At 44.4% G+C, this 19,881-nt stretch overlaps 1 protein-coding gene across 8 annotated transcripts in view; it reads left to right on the plus strand.

Annotated features, from left to right (window-relative positions):
- PPARGC1A (PPARG coactivator 1 alpha) overlaps window positions 1–19,881 on the plus strand; it is a 361,741-nt gene that overhangs the window by 281,221 nt on the left and 60,639 nt on the right. For 5 of the 8 annotated variants that reach the window (XM_080590849.1, XM_080590853.1, XM_080590852.1 and 2 more), the window contains one exon: window positions 19,525–19,704. In XM_080590849.1, coding sequence (XP_080446975.1) covers window positions 19,525–19,704 — 180 coding nt within the window. The other 3 variants (XM_080590855.1, XM_080590850.1, XM_080590854.1) reach the window with 3 other exon arrangements.

The following is a 19,881-nucleotide window of genomic DNA, read 5'->3' on the forward strand; positions in this document are numbered from 1 at the left end:
AGTATTCCGCATCCAGCGGCGTGGGTTTGTGCTGTTGAAGGTGGTGGTGGTGGAGAGGATTATCTTATTTTTCTGTTTACTTTATTAAGCCAATTAGAAATGTTCTAGACTAGGAGGCGTTTTTTCAGGTCTTATGATCCCATTAGTTAAACAATGGAGGGGTAAGTGAAGAAAGAAAACAGGCTACAGGAGAAGCTGTGTAAATAAGATAAAATAACTAACTTTCGGTCTGGTAGCATCTCGCTGAGCGGTCTGATTATTGACTGCCCAGCCAGTTCTGCTGATACGACCATCATAAATTCATCTCTGCTGCTCTTTTACTGATGCTAATGCCAAAGAACCAGAGGAGCTCTAGGAAAGGAGAGCTGGATTCAGTTCTGGTTCATGAATCACGTATTGAATTGTCAGGAAAGGAACAAATTCTGCCCCAATTGCCTCTATAACTATGATAGGTTGTACTCGTGTGTCTCAGGGCAGAATATGGTCTGAAATGAAATAGATGAGGTCAAAATCTGTTTTCATTGATCACAGAGAAGGCAGTGAAGCTGTAGAGGCAAAAGTGACAGCAAAATATTGTCAGCAAGGCCATTCCTCTTGCCAGTGATGCATCATGGCAGAAAGAAGGCTGCTTGATTTTCCACTTTCATGATGGGTTAGGAGGGTGGATAAAAAAAATAATCTTTCCATAAGCAAGCGAACTGAACTGAAAGTAAGACATAATGATTGACACGGAATTGCAAGCTGCCATTTATATGGAGTCTTTCTGCGTGAGAAGAAAAAAACAATTGAGGGGCATTTTGTTTCTGTTGGGGGAGACGTTTATTTATTTATTTGTTTGCTTATATTGTGAGGGCCTTGCAAAAGGGAGACGAGAAATGTGATTCCATGAATAATCTTCCTTTATTCCATCATATATCCTGCAGCCCATTCCGTAAAGGTGACAATAATAAAAAAGCAAGGGACGCAATATGAGAAACAACTTTCTGTTAGGGAGGATGGCTTTATAGAATAGATACTGAAGCAGCAAAGAGCTGAAAGTGGTTTCTGAGAAGTGTTGACCTCCTTTCGTGCCACTTACTGTGAATTAAAGCTGTGAGTGAGAACTAGTTTGGGCATGTGGTACAGCACTTACAGCAACTGCTGCCAAGGAACAAGATTTGTGTTTCTAAGGAAATGCAACAAAAGAAAATGGTTTAAGAGGCAGTGGCTGTCACTGTGTAAAAAGAAAAAAAAAAAAAAGGCATCCGTATACAGATAGGAAAGTAAGGCTGAGGTGGGTTATTTTATACACGGGTTAGTGTATGTGTGAATTCTAGCAATGTGAGCTTCAAAATCAAACAACTGTGGGTTGTGGAGGGTGTAGCATATCTCACACTGTTAGAGTTTACAAAGTCAAGCTAGCTAAAATCGGTTGTGACCTGCTCGGTGCATGTGATTGACTTGTTTGTCATTCTTTCATTCTTACGGGCATTATTTTTAACAGCGACCTGCTGTAGGTTAAGAGATACATTTAAAGCAAGGAAACTTGGGTTTTGTGGCTTCTTGGCACTCCTTTCTCAGCAAACCAAAAGGCAAAAAAAAAAAACTCCAGCACTTCTGAACCAACGCTGGCAAACAGTATCACTTACCCCTACCTTTAGGGTTATAAATATCTTAGGACATGACATCCACTCACTGATTTGTAGCAAAGATGTTATGAGAATTGTTCATGCACTGAAGTTTCATTAAGGGATGAAAACCATAGCAAAACACCAAGCAAAAAATATTGCTATATTTATACGGCGTCTTAACTCCTTTTCCCCCCCCCCCACTCCTCGGTTGGAAAGGGAACCACCTGTCTCCTTTGGTGGTGTCAGGCTGCTCCCTTGAGACTCGGGGCTGTTGGAAGGCACGTGATACTGTACATATTTACACCCAGCCCCTGTCTGATTGAGACTGGGCTACGAGACCCGTGAGTTCACAAGTTTCTTCATCATACTCTCATGCATTAAACATGTGTTTGAACTCTGGCTTGAAAGCCGTGTGATCTTGTGATAGACATATTTATGTAATAGTTAAATGAATGATCATGTGCTATCCAGCTCCTTTTCCATGCAAATGCAGAGGAAATTGAATATTATAATATTTCAGTGAGATGTCCTCAATAACAAATTACTGTTTAAAATAACCAATATTTGTATGTATATCAATTGCCTAGCAGTTATTTTCGTCTGCTATTTGCATGATATGGAAAAGACTTTTTCTAGCAAACGTTTTAAGCTACTTGGTGCTGCTTTCCTTTTGGAGTGATCACAAGGGTGCACATTTAGGGATGTATTTTCCATCTGTTTTTTTGAAGCTGGCAAAGCACGCAATTTGGAATAGAACAGAAGAAGTCTGAAAGTACCCAGTTTTGAACAAGTCTCTGTTTAAGCCATTCTAGGAATTCTTACTCTCTAGCAGTTTGCGGAAACGGAGGACTGTACCGTGCCTTTGGGTGCAATAAATAGACAGCCATGGCTCAAGGCCGGGGGCAGCCCTGTGGGAATGCCCAGGGGCACAGAAGGGCCTGGGGGCGGCAGCGCAGACAGGCCGCAGGCTTGCTCAGGTGTCCCTGTGGTGTTTGAACACCTCCGTAAGCCAAAGTTGAGCTTTGCCACAGCCGTGTGCCCCACGGCTGGGGCCTGAGCTTTGACCCGGAGCAGAGCAGTGGGTGCTCCTCCTCAAGGCTGTGCATTTCGCTCTGCTCAGCCAGAAGTATCTCCTCTGCTCCTCAAGTCGGCTCACTGTTTTTTGGGGACTGCTTGCTGCTTGTGATGAATAAGGATGACAGAACCCAGCCCTGTCGCTGTGGCAGTGGTTGGGTCAGCCTGGGCCTGGCTCACTGCAGTGGTTTATTGAAGGTGGGAACTGTGGAAGCAGCAAAATGTTCAGGGACACTAGTGGGCATGAGGGTCAACAGGGCTGCAAGCAGCTGGATAAAGAAGACTCCAAGAACTTCAAACTGCCCCCGAAACTTGCTGTAGGACCTTCCTAACTATGCGAGGTGCGGCAGGTTTTGAAACTTTGGGTTAGTAACGTGCCTGAGGTCTCAGGTTTCCTTAATTCAGCCCCGAGAATGAACTGTGTTTCTTTTTGTCGTGGTCTACAGCAGGATGGCCATGGCACGGCTGTTGAGCTGCTTACATCTCTGAGCAGTTCAGGTATAATTGCTGGGTTGAGGCGATGCCTTCTCACTAGCAAGTGGATTTTGTGGGGGGCTGGGAGCTGATAGGTTGCAGTGGAAAAAACATACCAGTGGGGGATGCTGAAGACAGTGCTCCTGGGGCACCGTGGGACTCAGCTTTTTGCCAGTGCATTCCCATCTCATGGTGGGACAGAGGGAACCATCAGCATCTCCAGACCCAAGGTCTCCTTCCTCTTGTTTCTGCGGGGACTGTGATATTTTTAGAGCAGCTCTTGGCTGTACATGACAGATATTTGAAATGGACATTGAAGGATAAGGAAAAGCTGGTCATCCCTATCCTGGAAACAGAGAAGTTACAACTAGAAAGGAATTCTTGGGTCATCTATTTCATCCTCATGTGCTAGCACCATTTTTTTGTATACTAAACCACTCAGTGTTGTAATGTATGATTGATATTAATTAGGTTTCTGCAAAGTATTGCACTCCTCAACTTGAACTGAACCAGAAATAAATATATTGCCATATATTTACATTTTATTAGTTGCAAAGAAGAATAGGATGAAGGCACCTATGTGAAATCCAAAGTATGAGCTTCAGATTGAATTAATGCCAGCAGTGCCTTGAGATTAATTTGGTTACTATGGGTACAGAATAAGAAATAGTATACCATAATGTAGCTATGTTTACTGATTCATTTCTGGCATTAAAAACTAAAGCCACATTATATATGCAACAACAGTCTTTTCTTCCTTGGAAGAAGAAGGTGGGTACATTTTAGTAATTAAAGTGAATGTTGCCCTCTGAAAAGTGCCAGTGCTCTACTGGAAGAAAAGCTGTGATTCTTGTACAGGGTCTGCCCCGCCATAAGCAGCAGAGCTGCAATATACTGAACGAGAGCTTAAAAAAAAAGAGGGAAGGAGAGAGAGAAAATCCTACCACCTCGGGAAGCTTCTGGTCTTCCACAGCTTCTTGTTAAATCTCTCTTGTAAAGCGATAACATCTGGTTCATATACCATTCAACTGTGTTGGTCAAACGTCACTTTTCCAGCCTTGTGCTACGTGTATCTTATCAGTATGTAAGAGATGGAACAAGTTTTGCATCTTAAGATGTTGAAAGCCGGGTAATAATAAAATAATTCAATGGAAATACCATATATTCAGAAAGCAATTATTTTAAGGGGTTTCAGTTTTGACATGGCTAGATTAACTATGAAGCTTTTTTTTTTTTATACTTGCTGTCAAGAATGTTGTTAAATACTGATACCACCTCCTAAGAGAACAACTTTTAAATACCAAAATGAAAAGGATAAGCATTAAATATTTTGGTAGATATATTGTGCCATAATGTCTACTGCCTTGTTCTTAATACAAAGCACAGTAGGGCTTAATTAAAAAGTGATTGTACGATCTATCACGAACCTGCATTAGGGATATGGATGCCAAGAAAATTAAGTTGAATAGGTGGTGATAATGAAATCGATATTTTATTGAATAGTTTTTATTCCTATGCCTTTGTTTGCTATTCTTTCCTCCCTGTCAGCAGGTAAGACATTTTCCATACAAAATTCTTTGAAAGAACTCATTTAGTCTGTTGCTTCTTTGTTTCATTGTTTGATCAGCGTAAGTTATTTTGTTCATTTTTTGACAGAGCAAAAAGCCTTGATAAACTTTTGACTCTGTTGGAGCGGAGCTCGACAGTAAACAAGAACAAGTCCTTTCGAGCTTGTTGCCGGGAGTAGCTGGCTAACGACGGGTACAAGGGTGATTTTCTATTGCATGTAAGCAAAAGTCACAGTCACTACAAGCCTCCAGGGCAGCCCACAGCCTGGTTTAGTACAGATTTCTCCTGTACCCACTCCTGGTGTGGCTTCAGAACCCGATAAGTAGAGTGTTTAGCAGTAGCAAACATGAAAATATATTCACTGGAGCATAAAACCCAGGGAAGAATACACACCATAAAAGCGAGTGTTCGTATGGCCTGGGCCAGAATCACCCTTGTTACAACTTCATCAACTTAAATGCTATTGATTTTTCAGGTACCGCTGACCTGAAGTTGCTTGGATTGTGCTCGGGATGAATTTGACCTATGCTGTTAAGGCCAAGCAGAATCACAATTTAGAAAGTGCAATGCAAAGAAATAGCTACCGCGTATTCCGCCGGGTTGTAACTCTACACCCGTCAATCAGGGCTCGGGGCACTGTTGGAGAGCCTCATCTTTAAATGGTTAGGAGTGTGTCCGCCAGCACTGTAGCAAACAATAAGACAAAAGAGCGCATTGTTCCCCTTCATATTTTAGGAGGGGTACGTCGTAAACAGACAGCTCGCTTTTCTGAGCAGAGCTCCTGGGCCAGCCAGCACAGCTGCATTTTTGCGTCCTCCCTTGTAAAGTTTGGTATCGCCAGGGTTTGTGGTAAACTCAAACAGCACTGCAAAAAGGGAAAGCTGCTCTTGATGATCTTGCTGCCCGTCCTGAATGAACGCGAATCACATACCGCAACGCGCTGTGCGTTGTGACTAGCGGCTCCTCTCGTACCTTGGTGTAGCACGCAACATGGGGCAACGTGCTCGCGGAGGAGGCAAGCACAGCACAAGGCTCTGAAAGCCATGAGAGGCACTGAAAGCTTGCATTTCTGGTATGCAGCAGTATAGATATTTGAAAGGTTAGGTTCTGTCTATTTTTAGGTAGCCTTCACGTTGGGACTGATCTAAAAATGAAGGTGACATAAAAATTGCACGTGTCTCTCCTGATTTGTCAGAGATTTTTGACAAAATGCATAAAAAAGATCGTTCTCTAAATCAGAGATATTTTTTTCTGAAGTAAAGCTGTGCCTCTTATTTAGAAGAGGAGCCTTTATATTTCTGATTAAAATGCCGGTACCGTCTATTTCACTCTCAGATCAGCATTTTCAGATTTTAGCAAAGTTAAAGAAATATGACTTTCCCACTTATTGTTTGGGAAGATTTATTCACTTGTGTAAATGAATTTTAAAAAATTGGCAAGGCCTTTTATCTCATATAAAATAAATCTGAAGATAAATGATCTTTTCCGCTAACATCACCTATCATTAAAGTGGCTAAATGAAAATCAAAATGCGTTGCTATTTAGCGCCTGCTCTCCTTTTACGGGAGATGAGATTGAACATGTTTACTGGGCAGGAATTGTCAGCAAGGCTTCGATTTATAGCATTGTCCGGGATACAAATTAACAACACACAAATTAACTACTGCCATGTGTTGCCCCACTCTACTTTAAATGTGGCAGCCCAGTCTCCCCAAAGCGTGTGTCTCTGGTTTGCTTTGCAAATGCCTATGCTGCCTTAAAGAAAATCTGCAAACAATGTGATATTGTATTGTAGTGAGCTGAAGCGCAAACATTTTTCCATGTCTTTGTAAGCAGGACTGCGTGTGAGAATGAAACAGCTGGAGGTCTACCTCCCAAAAACCCCAGGGGAGGTGTCACAGTCATTTCTCCATTGTATGTAATCTTGGTTTAATAAATTGGTAATAATACGATGATGAAGTGCTCTTTGGTGTTGGTTTGCTGGTTTTTCAAAGGTTTTTTTGCTTAGCAACTCTTAACATAAATTAAAATAATCTTCCATTCAGACGGTTTCCTATTTTTGCTTAGTTCTTTGTTCCTCAGAGAAGACGGGTAAGCCTGGAATGGACAGAAGGGAAAAGGTACGCTGCAGGGAGGTCTCTGTTTTAGTGGGAGTGCTGCACTAATGCCTTTGCTTAAATACATTGCCCTGCCTTGCCATTCTGCATGTGGAGTTCGACAGAGCAGAGACCACAAATAATGTTTAATTGTGTCAGATTGTCGGGGAATTTTACGACGGTAGAGATCCATCAGGGATAAACATGAAAGTAGCAAACTTGCCTTATCTGTTGATTGGCATAAAGTAATGAAAGTACAGCCATAGCTCTTTTGGGGAAGAGGTATGAATCTTCGCTGGTACCCACTTATAAAATAATGATGAGACTAACCAGTGCCCCAGGGCGAATGATGTTCGGCAAATACTAAATTTCTCAGGAGCAAAGATATCCAAAATGGTGATAGCAGATGCAATCTCAGCATTTCATCCCTGCTCCATTCACAGGGAAAAGCTGGGGAAGCCTGAGCAGTATCAAAAGGAAAACCAGAGGAAATGTGTGAGGGAGTTTCTGCTTTTAAATGTCCTGGCCTCATCTTCTCTGATAAGGTCTGATTCAAAGCCTCCCTGAACCCGTTTAAGAATTCCCATTCCCTTCCAAGGGATTTGGAGCAGTGACCAGTTCCAGCCCCTTCAACCCCCGTATTTTACTGAGTTTTCTTGTGCAGGTAGGTAGACAAGTGATCTGGATAAAATAATTAAACTAAACTAAATTAAATCAAAATAAAATAGTAATTCAGACCAAACCTTTGTATTGCTAGCATTTCTCCCATTCTGTTTCCTTACTGGTTTGTTTGGCCCTGAGTCAAAGGTGGAAGAACTGACAAATTTCTCGTCAAAAGCATTGCTAGCAGAGGGTCAGCCTCCGAAGGTTTACAGCTGCATTTGGTACAGCTAATAACCCCTGGGCTTATCTGCCTTTATTTCACTTCTCTGAATTGCGGATGGAGGCAGCATGACATCCCTTGCCATTTGTGCAACTTTTTTAGATTAATATTGCAGCTCCAAGAAAAATGAATAATTGGACTTTTGAGCACAGAGTGGAACCATGAAACCTATAGGGATTCCTCTAGCACTAGTCACTAGTTTGCATATTGCAAGTTAACTGCAATTCATGAAGACTTCTGGCTAAAAATAACCCCTGGGCTCAGTGTTGGCTGGCAGGAACCACTAGTTAAGAGGTCAAGCGAAGCTGATCCTTCAGGAGCATTGGCTGTTGCAGTGAGGTGACCCCATCTCATCTCCTCTTGGCCTGTCCTTGACTGACTTGGGAAAACGGGGCGCAGGGGCTGTGGGAAGCTGAGGCAGCAACATTTGCTGTGCTCCGAGGCTGCCCGAGGCCAAGCAGCCTGGTGCCCACCATGGTGCCAAGCGCTGGTACCCACCCACAGCCTGCTCCCTGGGAGCTCACCTTCCTTTGCAGTCCAGCGTGACCCAGAGAAAGGGTTACTTAAAGGGTTACTTGGCTCATGAGCACAGATTTCTCTTTCTTTTTTTTTTTTCCTTTTGTTCTGAGTAATATCTTCATTTTATTTTGTTTGCCTGAGATTGTAGCAGAGTGTGTCTGTGGCCTGCGTTACTAAAACCCGATCAGATGACTACCATTCAGAATTATTTCCGCATTATACTTTGTTTTAATATGAAAAATGCCAAGAGCTAGGCCCAAGAAAAAAGGCTGACTCAGTTCCACTGAGCTCTGTCTGAAGAAAGTCTTATTTGAAGATGAGAGATGTGTTGGTAAGGCTGTCTGTCATCTCCAGTTTATTAAAAAAAATTGCTAGGAGGCACTAAAGCTGTCCACTGCCTTTCCCTCTGTTCCTTCACTCAAAGGTGCTTCATTCACATCGACTTTACCATAGCAGTTTTGTGTAAAACAAGATTTGATTTCAGAGTATTTAAAGGTTAGCGTCTCTCCAGTGCTGTGCTGCGGACTTGCGTGTGCTCCACTGCAGTCGCTTCCCCAGCCATTTTAGAGAAGGGATCGGAGATGTTACGAAAGTGGGTGAATTTCTTCTTCCTTCAAGCCCGCCACGAAGTGGAGCTGGCCAGGAGCGTGCTCTCCTGTCCCACGGCAGTCAGGACACCACGGCTCCCCTTCCAGCTGGGACATCTCAGCGGGATGGCAGCCTCACAAGTCACTTCGGAGAGCAGTTTAGATGGTATCTTTGGAGCAGCCTTGGCTCCCAGCAAATCGCTCCGGGGAATCTTTCACCCTCCCTAGGGTATCAAGTCCCCGGTGATTGTTCCTGGGATTGTCCTGCAGATCCCTCTCAGAAAAAGTTAGTAAGAAATGAGATCGGTTTTAACAATGAACAACTTGGGAAACGAGCTCCAGGGCAATACTTCGGATGCCCCAAGGGAAATGATGCAAGGTGGATGGTAATAGGGTTAACAGGAAGAATCCAGGTGGGGTTTTCCAGGGCCTTATGGAAACTTACAAATACAGGCTTTATACCTGAAGCTTTTACAAGCTCTGCCCTTGGTGGCTGGAGCTGGAGAAGACAATTGCCCATCCCCTGACGGGCTGTGTGAGCATCCAAGGTAGGCAGGGAGGGCTTCTGGTCTCCTTCCAGGACTCAAAAGAGGAAAAAAAGAACTTTGATTTCTCTTTTTCAAGGAAATCTCAGCAGTGATGTGAGTAAAGGAGAGATGACCAAAACCTACACCGGTCTGTAATTTTGGTGTGGTCCTGCCTGCAGGAGCAGGACGTGCCAATGTGCAAGGAGCTGCAAAAGAGGCACCTGTCTCCTTTGCTTGGCCGGGTGTCTGCCCTCAAACTGCACCAAAGCCTCCCCAGGAAACTGATGGGTTCTCAGGGCTCCGTTTCTCAAACATATAGGGGCAATAAATTTACATGTAGATTCTCTTTTATAGATTAGTCTCTCTGGGAAACAGTAACACCCGAGTGAAAGACATTGTTCATGCTGCTTTTAACAGGCCTGACAAGCTGGATTTTCCTGCAAATCATACAAAATGTGGGTCCTGGAGAACATATGCTCCAAATGTTGGGGGAAACAAGTGATAAATGTACTTTTTATGTAATCAGCTGGAGTGCCTTTGCCTTTCTTGTTTTAGTAATGAGTAAGTGAAATATGCTCGTGAAGAGGGAAATGCTCAGGGAGGTATGAGAAGATTTAGGAAGATTTCTTTCAGCCGGTACCTATGTTCCTACACTTCAGCACTCCTGAAGGTTTTACAAGCACTGAGTTACAAGGGGTTGCATGTGTGCAAGCCTGGTGACCGCTGATAATCAGCTGATCTGCAGGAAGAGTGAATATTCACAGTCAGGCCCACCCGCATGGGAACAGGCGAGCAATTTCCATTGGCATCCAGCACTGTTTATTTGAGCCCTCAGTATGTGGAGGCAGATGTGGCAAAATTCACCCTGGTGTCAGTAATGTCAGTAACGCATCACTGTTCGGAGAAAGTTATTTTGGACTCGGTAGTATACCGCTACTCAGACAGCGGCCCGTGGCCCAGAGCTCAGCCAGAAATTAATTTGGCCCCGATCTCTGGAGCCTTTCAGAGAGCTGGTACAGAGCACCGTCGTGGTTTCTCTCTGTAAAAAAAAAAAAAAATAATAATAATAATAACTGCCCTAGCAAAGTTGGAGAGGGCACACTGCCTTATTCCATTGTAAACTGACTGCACCAATGAACCCAGAAGCTCAAGGAGTTTTTATGCTGGTCTACGCTACTGGCTGCATATTCTGGGTAAGATGGGCTGGATAAATAAGGAAAAGAAACTGACGAGGAAAAAAAAAAAAAAACAAAACATAAAAAACAAATAGGATAGAAGTGGAACAGAGAGAACAGAATGGAAAACAAATACAGAAGGACTGTGGAAAAAATAAGAATAAAGTTGCACAGAAGGAAGATTTCTCATAAAAAATTAATAGGGTACATATACTTTATATAGAACACCATTCACACTAACACACCTTTGGAGTGCGGTTTAATCTTTTATATATAAACAGTTGGCTTCCCTTCTGCTATAAGGACGCTCGCAAGTGGAGGGTCGAGGGGAAGGGGTTTCACTGGTGGGGGAGCTGGTTTGCAAACCTCTGCTTGTTGGACTTCAACACTGTTTTTTAATTCAAGTTAATCTGATTGCCCTTACTCCACTGGATATTAGCCAACTTCGCTGAAAATCAGCAAGCACCGTAGTCTGGAAGCAAAGGAGGAAACTTGGTCGGTGTTGCGATGAAGGGGCTCAGTTTTGGATTTCAAAATCAGGGGCTGGAAGGTTCTCTGAGATACCTAAGTTACAGGGAACAAAAATGACCACAATTGGAAAAAAGAAAAAAAAAAGTGGGTGAAAGAATAAGAGAAAGAGACAGAATGAATGCTGAATCCAGGAGAAAGGCAAGGACAGAGAGCTTAAAGACTTTAGTCCTTGAATCCTCTTCCCTGTCATTGCCAGGAGCCATACCTTGCAATCCTGTTAAAATATGGATCAGGATTTGGGAATCTGTGCCCCAGTGCAGCTGGAAGGCTCAGCAGTGCATTCGTGAATTATGTCCCTTGAAGAAGAAGAGGAAAAAGTGGTGAATTGCTGAGACTAGGTATGGATTAACCTGGAAAGAGGAAAATATGGTGAAAGAGGGGGATTTTACAGCAGGCGTTTCGACAGAACAGGTTGGGTCAACTGGACCCGCAGACTTCACCAGCCGCAAGAGAGTTCTCTTTGTGTTTGTTACGGAACAAAATCGTGTGTGCGTACTCAGATATTGCCCCAGAAAAGACGTTTGTGCAATTCTTTCATGTTGTCAAAACACTGGGCAAGAGTACTGCTAAAGCTGCTGGGGACTTTTCAGAAGACAAGGTTTCTTTGAGGAGGGAAGCTTAGGTGCTGGCTGTGTTTCACGGGCTTCATTTACATGTGCTGAGGCTGCGCAGTTCCCAAGCTACGAGCCCGTTGCAACGGCCTTCCCCCCTTTTCTCCTCCTGGATGCACTGCGCTCAAAAAACCCACCACATTAAAGCATAAAAAAAGGTCCTAGCGAGTAAATTTATATATATGTCCTGGGTCGGACAGTCTGGTTAAAAATAAATGAATTCCTCCCGAGCTGTGGGGAACCCTTGTGTAAACCTCGTGGTCTTTTGTAGTCTGAATCGTGCTTGGCATCCCTGCCAGGTGGCACTGGGGCTGCCAGCAAAGTCCAAGCCGCGGCGTGGCCGGGGCCGTAGGACAGCTCCGGAGGACTCGGTTGTTATTACAGATGGCTTGCTCTGCCTGCCATGTACCAAGAAAGTTCTCCAATCTCTAACGCTTGCACGGTGAGAGCACCGCTAAGGTTACAGTTTATATTTATCAGTTAACTTGCTAATTTGAAGGGAAAGCAGTGAAGTGGAAATGTAGAAAATAGAAACAACATGAGCAGGTCAAAATATCCAAAACAGCAATATAAAATGTTCCAGTGTAAATACATTTCTATAAAAGGTGTGAATGAAACTTCAAGAAAAAAAAAAAAAGATGATGGATTCGGCACAGTCAATGAACACAATTATAAGTAGGTATTGAAGGAGAATATTCCACCAGCCATGGATCCACAGATAATAATTAATAAGAACCGACTGCACTTCAGGCGGGCAGGTGCCCAGCATTATTTCACAGCTGACTGTTCGGAGGGTAGAGGTACTCACCTTTGCCCCAGATCTTAATAATTTACTGCAGTTTTATCATTAAATCAGCATATAATTGGGAAGGAAATTAAGTTTTTTTAGTCGCAAGAGCGAAGCAATGCCGTTAATTTAATCATTCGTAGGAAAGGCTTTCTGCAGTCGTTCGGTATTTTGCTGTGGCTTTTTTTAATTAAGTAAAGTAAAAACAATGCCATTTTTGTCATTTGTGCTTGGTGAAAATATGACAGTGTGATGTGATTTGCAACTTAAGCACAAGCGGGGAAAACTGGCAATAATGAATTACAAGGGAACACAAATAAGCCGAGAATATATCTGAGACTTACAACAATTTCTGAAGTTTTTAATATCTGTGGGAAAAAGGCTATTTCAAGAACTGTTCTTCTTTTTATTTATTTTTTCTCTCAGCGAAATCGTCATCGCCTGGTTTAATAATTGAATTCATTTAGCCTTTAGAATGCTCAAGTTTGCAAATAACAATGAAAATGAATATTTCATGACAAGGAGGATGATCAATTATAGTTTGGTGACTTTGACTGGGAGCCCAGCGTGATGGATCCAGTGCTTACATTTTTACAAGACTTTTGAACCCAGCTAATTAAAAAAATACAACTCCAGAAAACAAGGAGTCAGGTGGGGCTAGTTAAACAAGACCTTTATTTGTTTGTTTTTCCTGATGCGGGAAGTGTTTTTCAGGTATATTTGGTACCTTGGGTTTGTTATGTATTCAGTGGATAGTGCCACCATAAACCCGTTGCACCTGCAGCAGCAGCCCCTGTTGTCTCAGCAAACGAGCTGCTCAAACCCAGAAGCCCTCCTGTTAATGGCAGGTCGGTGTTTTCACGTGACAAGGGCTTTTTTTTATGTGTTCCCAAAGAGAAAACGCTCGGCCCAGGTCCGAGGGGTGGGTGCGTGGTGTATATACAGGAACGCACCCGGAGGCGAGGCAGACGCACTGGTGCTTGTAGGAAAATGCAGGCAGGAATCCGCGTGGTCCTGGGCAGGACGGGGGCGGTTGCATGTCATAACGCTGGTTTTGTGCACTGAGACGCAGAAATGACTAAAGAGCAGCTGAGAAATGCTGTAATTTAGCTGGAAAACGGGATCTGGCTCCCTTGCCGTCGCAGGTGAGGTAACTGCAGGACTGGCTTTTATCGATACTTACTCCATCCCTGGGAAATAGTTTTTTGTGTTTTTTTTTTTGCCAGTGTGTTTGCTGGTGGAAAAACTAACTCTGGTTGCAGTTGTCAATGAGGAATTAACTTTGCCAGGTGTAAAATCCCCGAGTGAAATAAAAAACGCCAACCCATGCTGTAACTTTTGCCCAACTCCGGGCTCGCATCTCCGGATTGAAGCGCGCCGCGGTGGCCGCCCGGGGAGGCTGGAGGCTGTTCAGGGCGCACGTGCTGCAGCTCCCCTCCGAGTTTCTTTACTTTTTATCTGTCGTAAATACGGCTCTGCCCATTGTTTGCTTTGGCCGAAAGAAAAAAGGAAAAAAAAAAGGGGGGGGCGGGTGGGGGGAAGAAATTTAAAAAAAGGCAGACGGCGAGGGACGGGAGCTGTTGCATGGCAGGCAGCGGCACAATTCCGGGGGTGTGGCGCGGCGATGCGATTTTAATCACGGCGTGGTGCTGGAGCCTCAAAGGTCTGAGTGGCTTTTAGGAAGATTTACTTCGCCTCCGCCTGGGTCTGCCTCTGCGCGACGTCACGGCTGGAGCGGCGGCACAAGAAGGCAGGATGAGTGACAGCCCAGCCTACTTTTTAATAGCTTTGTCATGTGACGGGGAGCAGTAGTAAGACAGGTGCCTTCGGTTCACGCTCAGAGAGGGGCTCGTCGCCTGCATGCGCCTGTGCTCCCTGCCCGGCTCGGGGTTGTAGTTCGCGAGCGGCGCCGCTGCGGTCCGGGAGCTGGATGGCGTGGGACATGTGCAGCCAGGACTCTGCATGGAGTGACATCGAGGTGAGCGGGGGGCGCGGGGGGCTCCCCGAGCGGGGGGAGCCGGCGAAACGGGCCGGCCGGCGGACTTTGCGAGCGAGTCCGAGCCTTATCTCAACTCCTGTAAGTTTGCTATTTTAAGGTTACTCGGCGGTGCCTTGAGCAAATCAAAGCTTAGCTCCTGTCATCGGTATCTCCTGCAGTTGGAAACTATTTGCATGTGCCTCTGGCTCGCTCTCCCCCGTCATATGCAATATTTATGCTCCGAGATATTGATATGAATCAGTGTCTGAAGTCTTTCCAGTGGCGTTTAGTGGCCTGGTTGGAAAAATGCCATGTTTATTTAGAATAAGATTAACGTTTCTTTCTCCAAAGAAAAAGAGGAAGAAGAAGTTAAATTAAGCGGTGGCTTCCTATTTTCCTTGCTCGTTTCGCTCTGCTCTGTGGCAGGTTTCCTCCTTGTTTGTCAGCTGCAGATTTCACCCCCCCCCCCCCCCCCAGGAACGAACACCCCGGGGTTTTGCTTTAGATGCTTCTAAGAGAGGTTTCTGGAAGTAGACGCTGCCCTGCTTCTTTTGTCTTGGAATGATTATCCTGTAGCTAATGTCCTGTAGAGCAGGGCTCTCGGTCGGCCCAAGTAGTCCAACAAACGGTTAAATGCCACTGCACGGCAGAGACAAGAGGATGAACCGTGAGAATAGAGTTTATGCAGGACTGTGCGAACTGCTGCTGCTGCTGCTGCTGCCACCGCCGCCGCTGCTGCTTGTGTAAAAATAGACGGCAATACATCAAACCCACAGCTTCTGCTGGCTACAATTCATAAAGGAGGAAAGAAAGAAAGAAAGAAAGGAAAAAAAAAAAAGGCAAGCAGCTCCCTGGTAATCTCTGGAGTATAATGTGAGGCGTGAGGATTTCTGCGCGTTTGCATTCGGCAGAAGGGAGCCTTACCTCAAAGTTCGGGCAACTTGGGCGGCGAGGCAAACTTTCTGTGGAGCCCGTCGAGAGGAAGCCAGAGCACAGACCTGCTGGAAGGAGCTAACCCCCTGGCTGCGAGCTTGGAATAAGTGCTTAAAACGCTCCCCTCAGGCAACAGGGGAGGGAGAAAAAGGTTACGTGTGATGCCTTTTAAATAAGATGTCCACGCCACGCAGAGATACCCATCTAAAGTAAAAATGTTGCAGCGTTCTCCAGTGCGGTTTCCCTATCTGGCGGAGCATGCATGCGGGTCCTTAAGTCTTTTTGTCGAGTTTTAAATATTTGCAGCTTGCCATTGTATCCGCTGATTTCTGTTTGCATATTGTAATTGCTCTTATCTTGTTTTGATTCCTTGGTAAAGTGGAATAGATATGGATAATTCATATGTCCTGTAGCTATTATGAGTCAAGGCTGTAAGTGGATGACTTTCTGGCTCCAAAGTCCTAATTGTTTCTGAGTAGCTGGAGTATCCTGTGGGCTGTTGTCTGGCTTGTAGCACGGGTCTCAGCTGCTGGAGCTTCATTTTTCCATCATGTACTATTCCTAATGCTGCTAGGAGCTGATTGAGGAACCAGTTATATGGAAATATTGAAGATTTATTTTAATCACTAGAGTTCCTGCAGTAATTTCAAGTTAGAAACAGAATGGATAATTTATGTCAATGACTTCTTCATAGTGCGGAGGGAAAAAAAAAAAAAAAAAAAAAGGAAAAAAAAGGGTTGATCTTAATATTAATTGTACGGTGGATGGATTAACTGTTGGTAGGATTTTACCAACGTGCTCCTGCACTGCACTTTCTGGAGCAGCACAGGAGTGCCTGCCTGCTGTGCTGGCTCTGGGGATCACCTTTACCGATCTCAAATATTGCAGGCGGCAGGTACCGGAGGCAGCCTTCATTTTTTGAATCATTAATGTTTGCTGTCAACTTAAAATGTATTAGATTCTCGCTCACATAATGACAGGATGGCGTGTTGCTTAATAAAGGCCTGCATCACTGTAGCTGATCAGCGTCCCCAGTGTTTCACAGTTTAATGAAGGTGATGTACAGTAAGGTTGCGAGGATTGATAGAGAGAACCCACATGACACGCATTCTGTCAGGTCTGTCTTTCTTTCCTGGGTTCGCCCCCTCGGCTCTTTGAAAAACTTGTTAAAAATAAAACAAAGATTATTTTTTCATTAATATAATGAATGTGGCAAAAGTCCAGTCTTCTTCTTTTCTTCCTTTTTTTTTTTTTTTCTTTTGATTTACCTTCAGAGGCACAAAAACATTCAAAAGGTTAATGGAGAATTATACTTAATTATAATGATTCATTATCAGTGCAGTTAAGCTAATTTATTGTTTGCGCCTGAACTAAGAGAAAAAAAAAGTCTGTTGGAGTGAAATAACGCACAGTAATTAGCCTTTTGTGTTTAGTGACTGCTTTATCTTTCTGAACGATACTATGAAATTAAGGCCACAGTTATGGAGTAACTATTATATCAAATAACGGTGGGGAGACGGTAAAATGTCTCATAGCAATGCAGGTGCACCTGTTACAGATGTATAGGCAAACAGTAAATATCAGCATGTCAGATGAGGACAGTTTTAGGACTTGGAGTGTTAAACCTGGCATCATCCAAAGGCCAAATATAAATTAATAACAGGAACACTTGCTACTAATGTGTCTCAGATTAGAAGCGTAATGTCATATTCAGAAACATTGATTTTATTATCATGTCAACATCGGCAAGAGCATATATACTTCATTTCAGCAATTACATTTTTTAAGTGACATTGCAGTCATTATAGGGAAAAGAAAGCTGTGATGAGCAGGATTTATTTATTTTTAAATACAATCGTTTATGTTCCTTCAAAAGCCCATCGTAGGAATTTGAAAATGCATATTACCAAGAGTTAACATCTTTAAGTAGGTGGTTCACAGACTGAAGCTATTTTTACAAACGAAAGCAGAAACAGATCAGCAGGATACTTTACAAGTCTACGGCATCAGTTATAAGCTACTGACCTCCACAACACAAACCTGAGAATGATGCTGAGAATCTACCTTTTCAGTCAAAAACTAGATTATCCTTTAATGAGATCAGAGATTTCAGCCAAGCATCAAAAAAGGTCATCTCTGCATTATAAGATTGCTTCTGGAAGGTTATGTCTAGCACTAAAGAAGAGGGAACTCTTTAATTTTTTCTTTGTTTTCTTCAATGACCAAAATAATACTAAAAAAAAAAATGGTGTGCAGTAAAAAGGACCTAAGTGAGGTTTTGACTTCGTAAAGTTCTGCCGCCCCTTAAGTAATGGAAATTGGAGCAAGTGCTATTTCAGAGCCTCGTTTTGCAACCTGCCTTGCCCCTTGGCCTGTTACATGACTATCTCATAGCGTCCTGGTAGACGTAAAAGTTGTCCACTGAATAAAAGCTCGCGCCAGCTGCACCGAGCCCGTGTGCCAGCGGACAAAATCGGCGCTGGTGGCTCCGCCGCTGCATGCAGCCCATGCACTGCGGGCGCACCGAGGCTCCCGGAGACAAAACCTCAATGAAATTCACCTTCAGCATCTCCCGCTTGCGTGCTCGTGAAAGGCGGTCCTTCAGAGAGTGACATATCCAAGTATTGAGCAATTCGCATCGGTGGACGCTGTGTTACCGCCTCTCCAGAAAGTGGCGTTTTCTGGGTTGACTTCAGTCCAAACACAAGTTGGGAAATGGCTCAAGCCACCCAGTCGGCTGACGGGAGTGGAGGAGGACCTGCTGTCTGGGTAGGCTCTTGGCCACCCTAAACGCAGGGTGAGAAATACTCAGCGTGGGAGCCCTGAGACACAGCAGATCTATGCTTTAACCATTCAGTGCCTGGTACCTTTGCAACTTTAAAAAAACGTGAGGGTGTTTTGCACCGTGCCCATGTAGATGTTTGGGGATGGGTCCCAAGGGTACATGGTACAGCGCAGGAGGAGTTGCTTCATCCATCCACGCTGACGTACGGGGCCCCGTTACTTGCCAAGCTGTTGCTGTGCGTGTTCCATAACTGAGAGCTGGGTTTGGGTGTTTTCAATTGCTGTGCTAAAGTGGGTGGTATTAATGGTTTTCTTGCTTAGTAGGTAAGTCAGTACTCTATCACCTTCATACTAGCATATAAAAGGATACTTATTCCAGGTTTATTTGTATTTAGCACTGCTCTGTTCGCAAGTCATGGAGACAAACACATGTAGCACTGCTGAAGTCTCTGTGCAGATCAGACTTTGTTTCCTACCTAAATCAAAGCGTTTCGTGGACGCTCTCCATTAGGGTTACTGAGTCAGCAGCAGCATGCTACTGGGCTGCCAGGGGAAAGGAAACCATCGGGTTCCCTTACAGCAGCCACTGTCTGGGGACAATTAAGGGGCTGGGTGGAAGCTCTTGGCCTGGGACAATGCACGTACTTGCCATATGGTGAAAAGGTAGTGTGCGAAGCAGGTGAAAGGCTCCATGAACTGACTGTGCCTGTCACCCTGAAGTGAATACAGGGATGTTTCAGAGCACACTTCAGTGGCCAGGACCCTGCTGCGTAACTGGCAGTTGTGCTCTGTGCATCTTTTAGCCTGCTGGGGAAGCAGTGCAGCAGCACCTCTGCCCCATACTTTGTTATGCCCACACGGTGGCCATCATCACAGCTGACCTCGAGGACTATGGTAAGATCTGCAGAAGCGAGAGTGCGAGTATGTCCAGCTTGAGCTCGCCTCCAGGGCTGGAGGCTGGAACAGGCTGTGCATCTTTAACCTGAATGCATCAGGAAATGCAGGAAAGACCTTGCCCAGAGGTATTCAGCTGTAACTTGTACCTGCACCGGTTCTCTCTGAAGCAGCAGAAGAATAAGGCCGTGCTTTTATAAACATTTGGACACTATTGTTGTCAAAGAGGATAGGGAGAAGGAAAGTGACTGCTCCTGTACAGAGACATGTTAGAGAAGGCAGCTTACGTCCTCCTATTTCCCCCTCTTCTTTGAATAGCTGTGCGGGGCTAACAAGGATCTAATAGTTAGTGGTTTGTTGTCTTTTTTCAGAAAACAATTCTAGTGGCCCTGTGCCATAGCTTAATCGAGGCTTAGTTCTTATCACATGATATTAAAGCTAATAGATTCCTGGCAATTAATGAAACTCTTTCTGCATTGCTGTTTCCTGCAGTGTGCTGCTCTGGTTGGCGAAGACCAGCCTCTTTGCCCAGATCTCCCAGAACTTGACCTCTCCGAACTAGACGTGAACGACCTGGACACGGACAGCTTTCTGGGGGGGCTCAAGTGGTACAGCGACCAGTCAGAGATCATCTCCAACCAGTACAGCAATGAACCCGCCAATATATTCGAGGTAAGGCAAGGTGATTCAAGCGCACACTGCAAGGCATTTGCTTGCTTTTTTTCCTTTCTTTCTTTTTTTTAAGCCTGGTGGACAACGGGTTTACTATTTTTCCCCCGTTGAGGGACAGCAGACGTGATGATGTGCGTTACAGGTTCTGCCTGGTGCCTTTAATCCTCATGATCAAAA

The sequence above is a fragment of the Anser brachyrhynchus genome, assembly GCF_964034855.1.
Source record: "Anser brachyrhynchus genome assembly, chromosome: 4".
In the NCBI taxonomy this organism is placed as follows: domain Eukaryota; kingdom Metazoa; phylum Chordata; class Aves; order Anseriformes; family Anatidae; genus Anser; species Anser brachyrhynchus.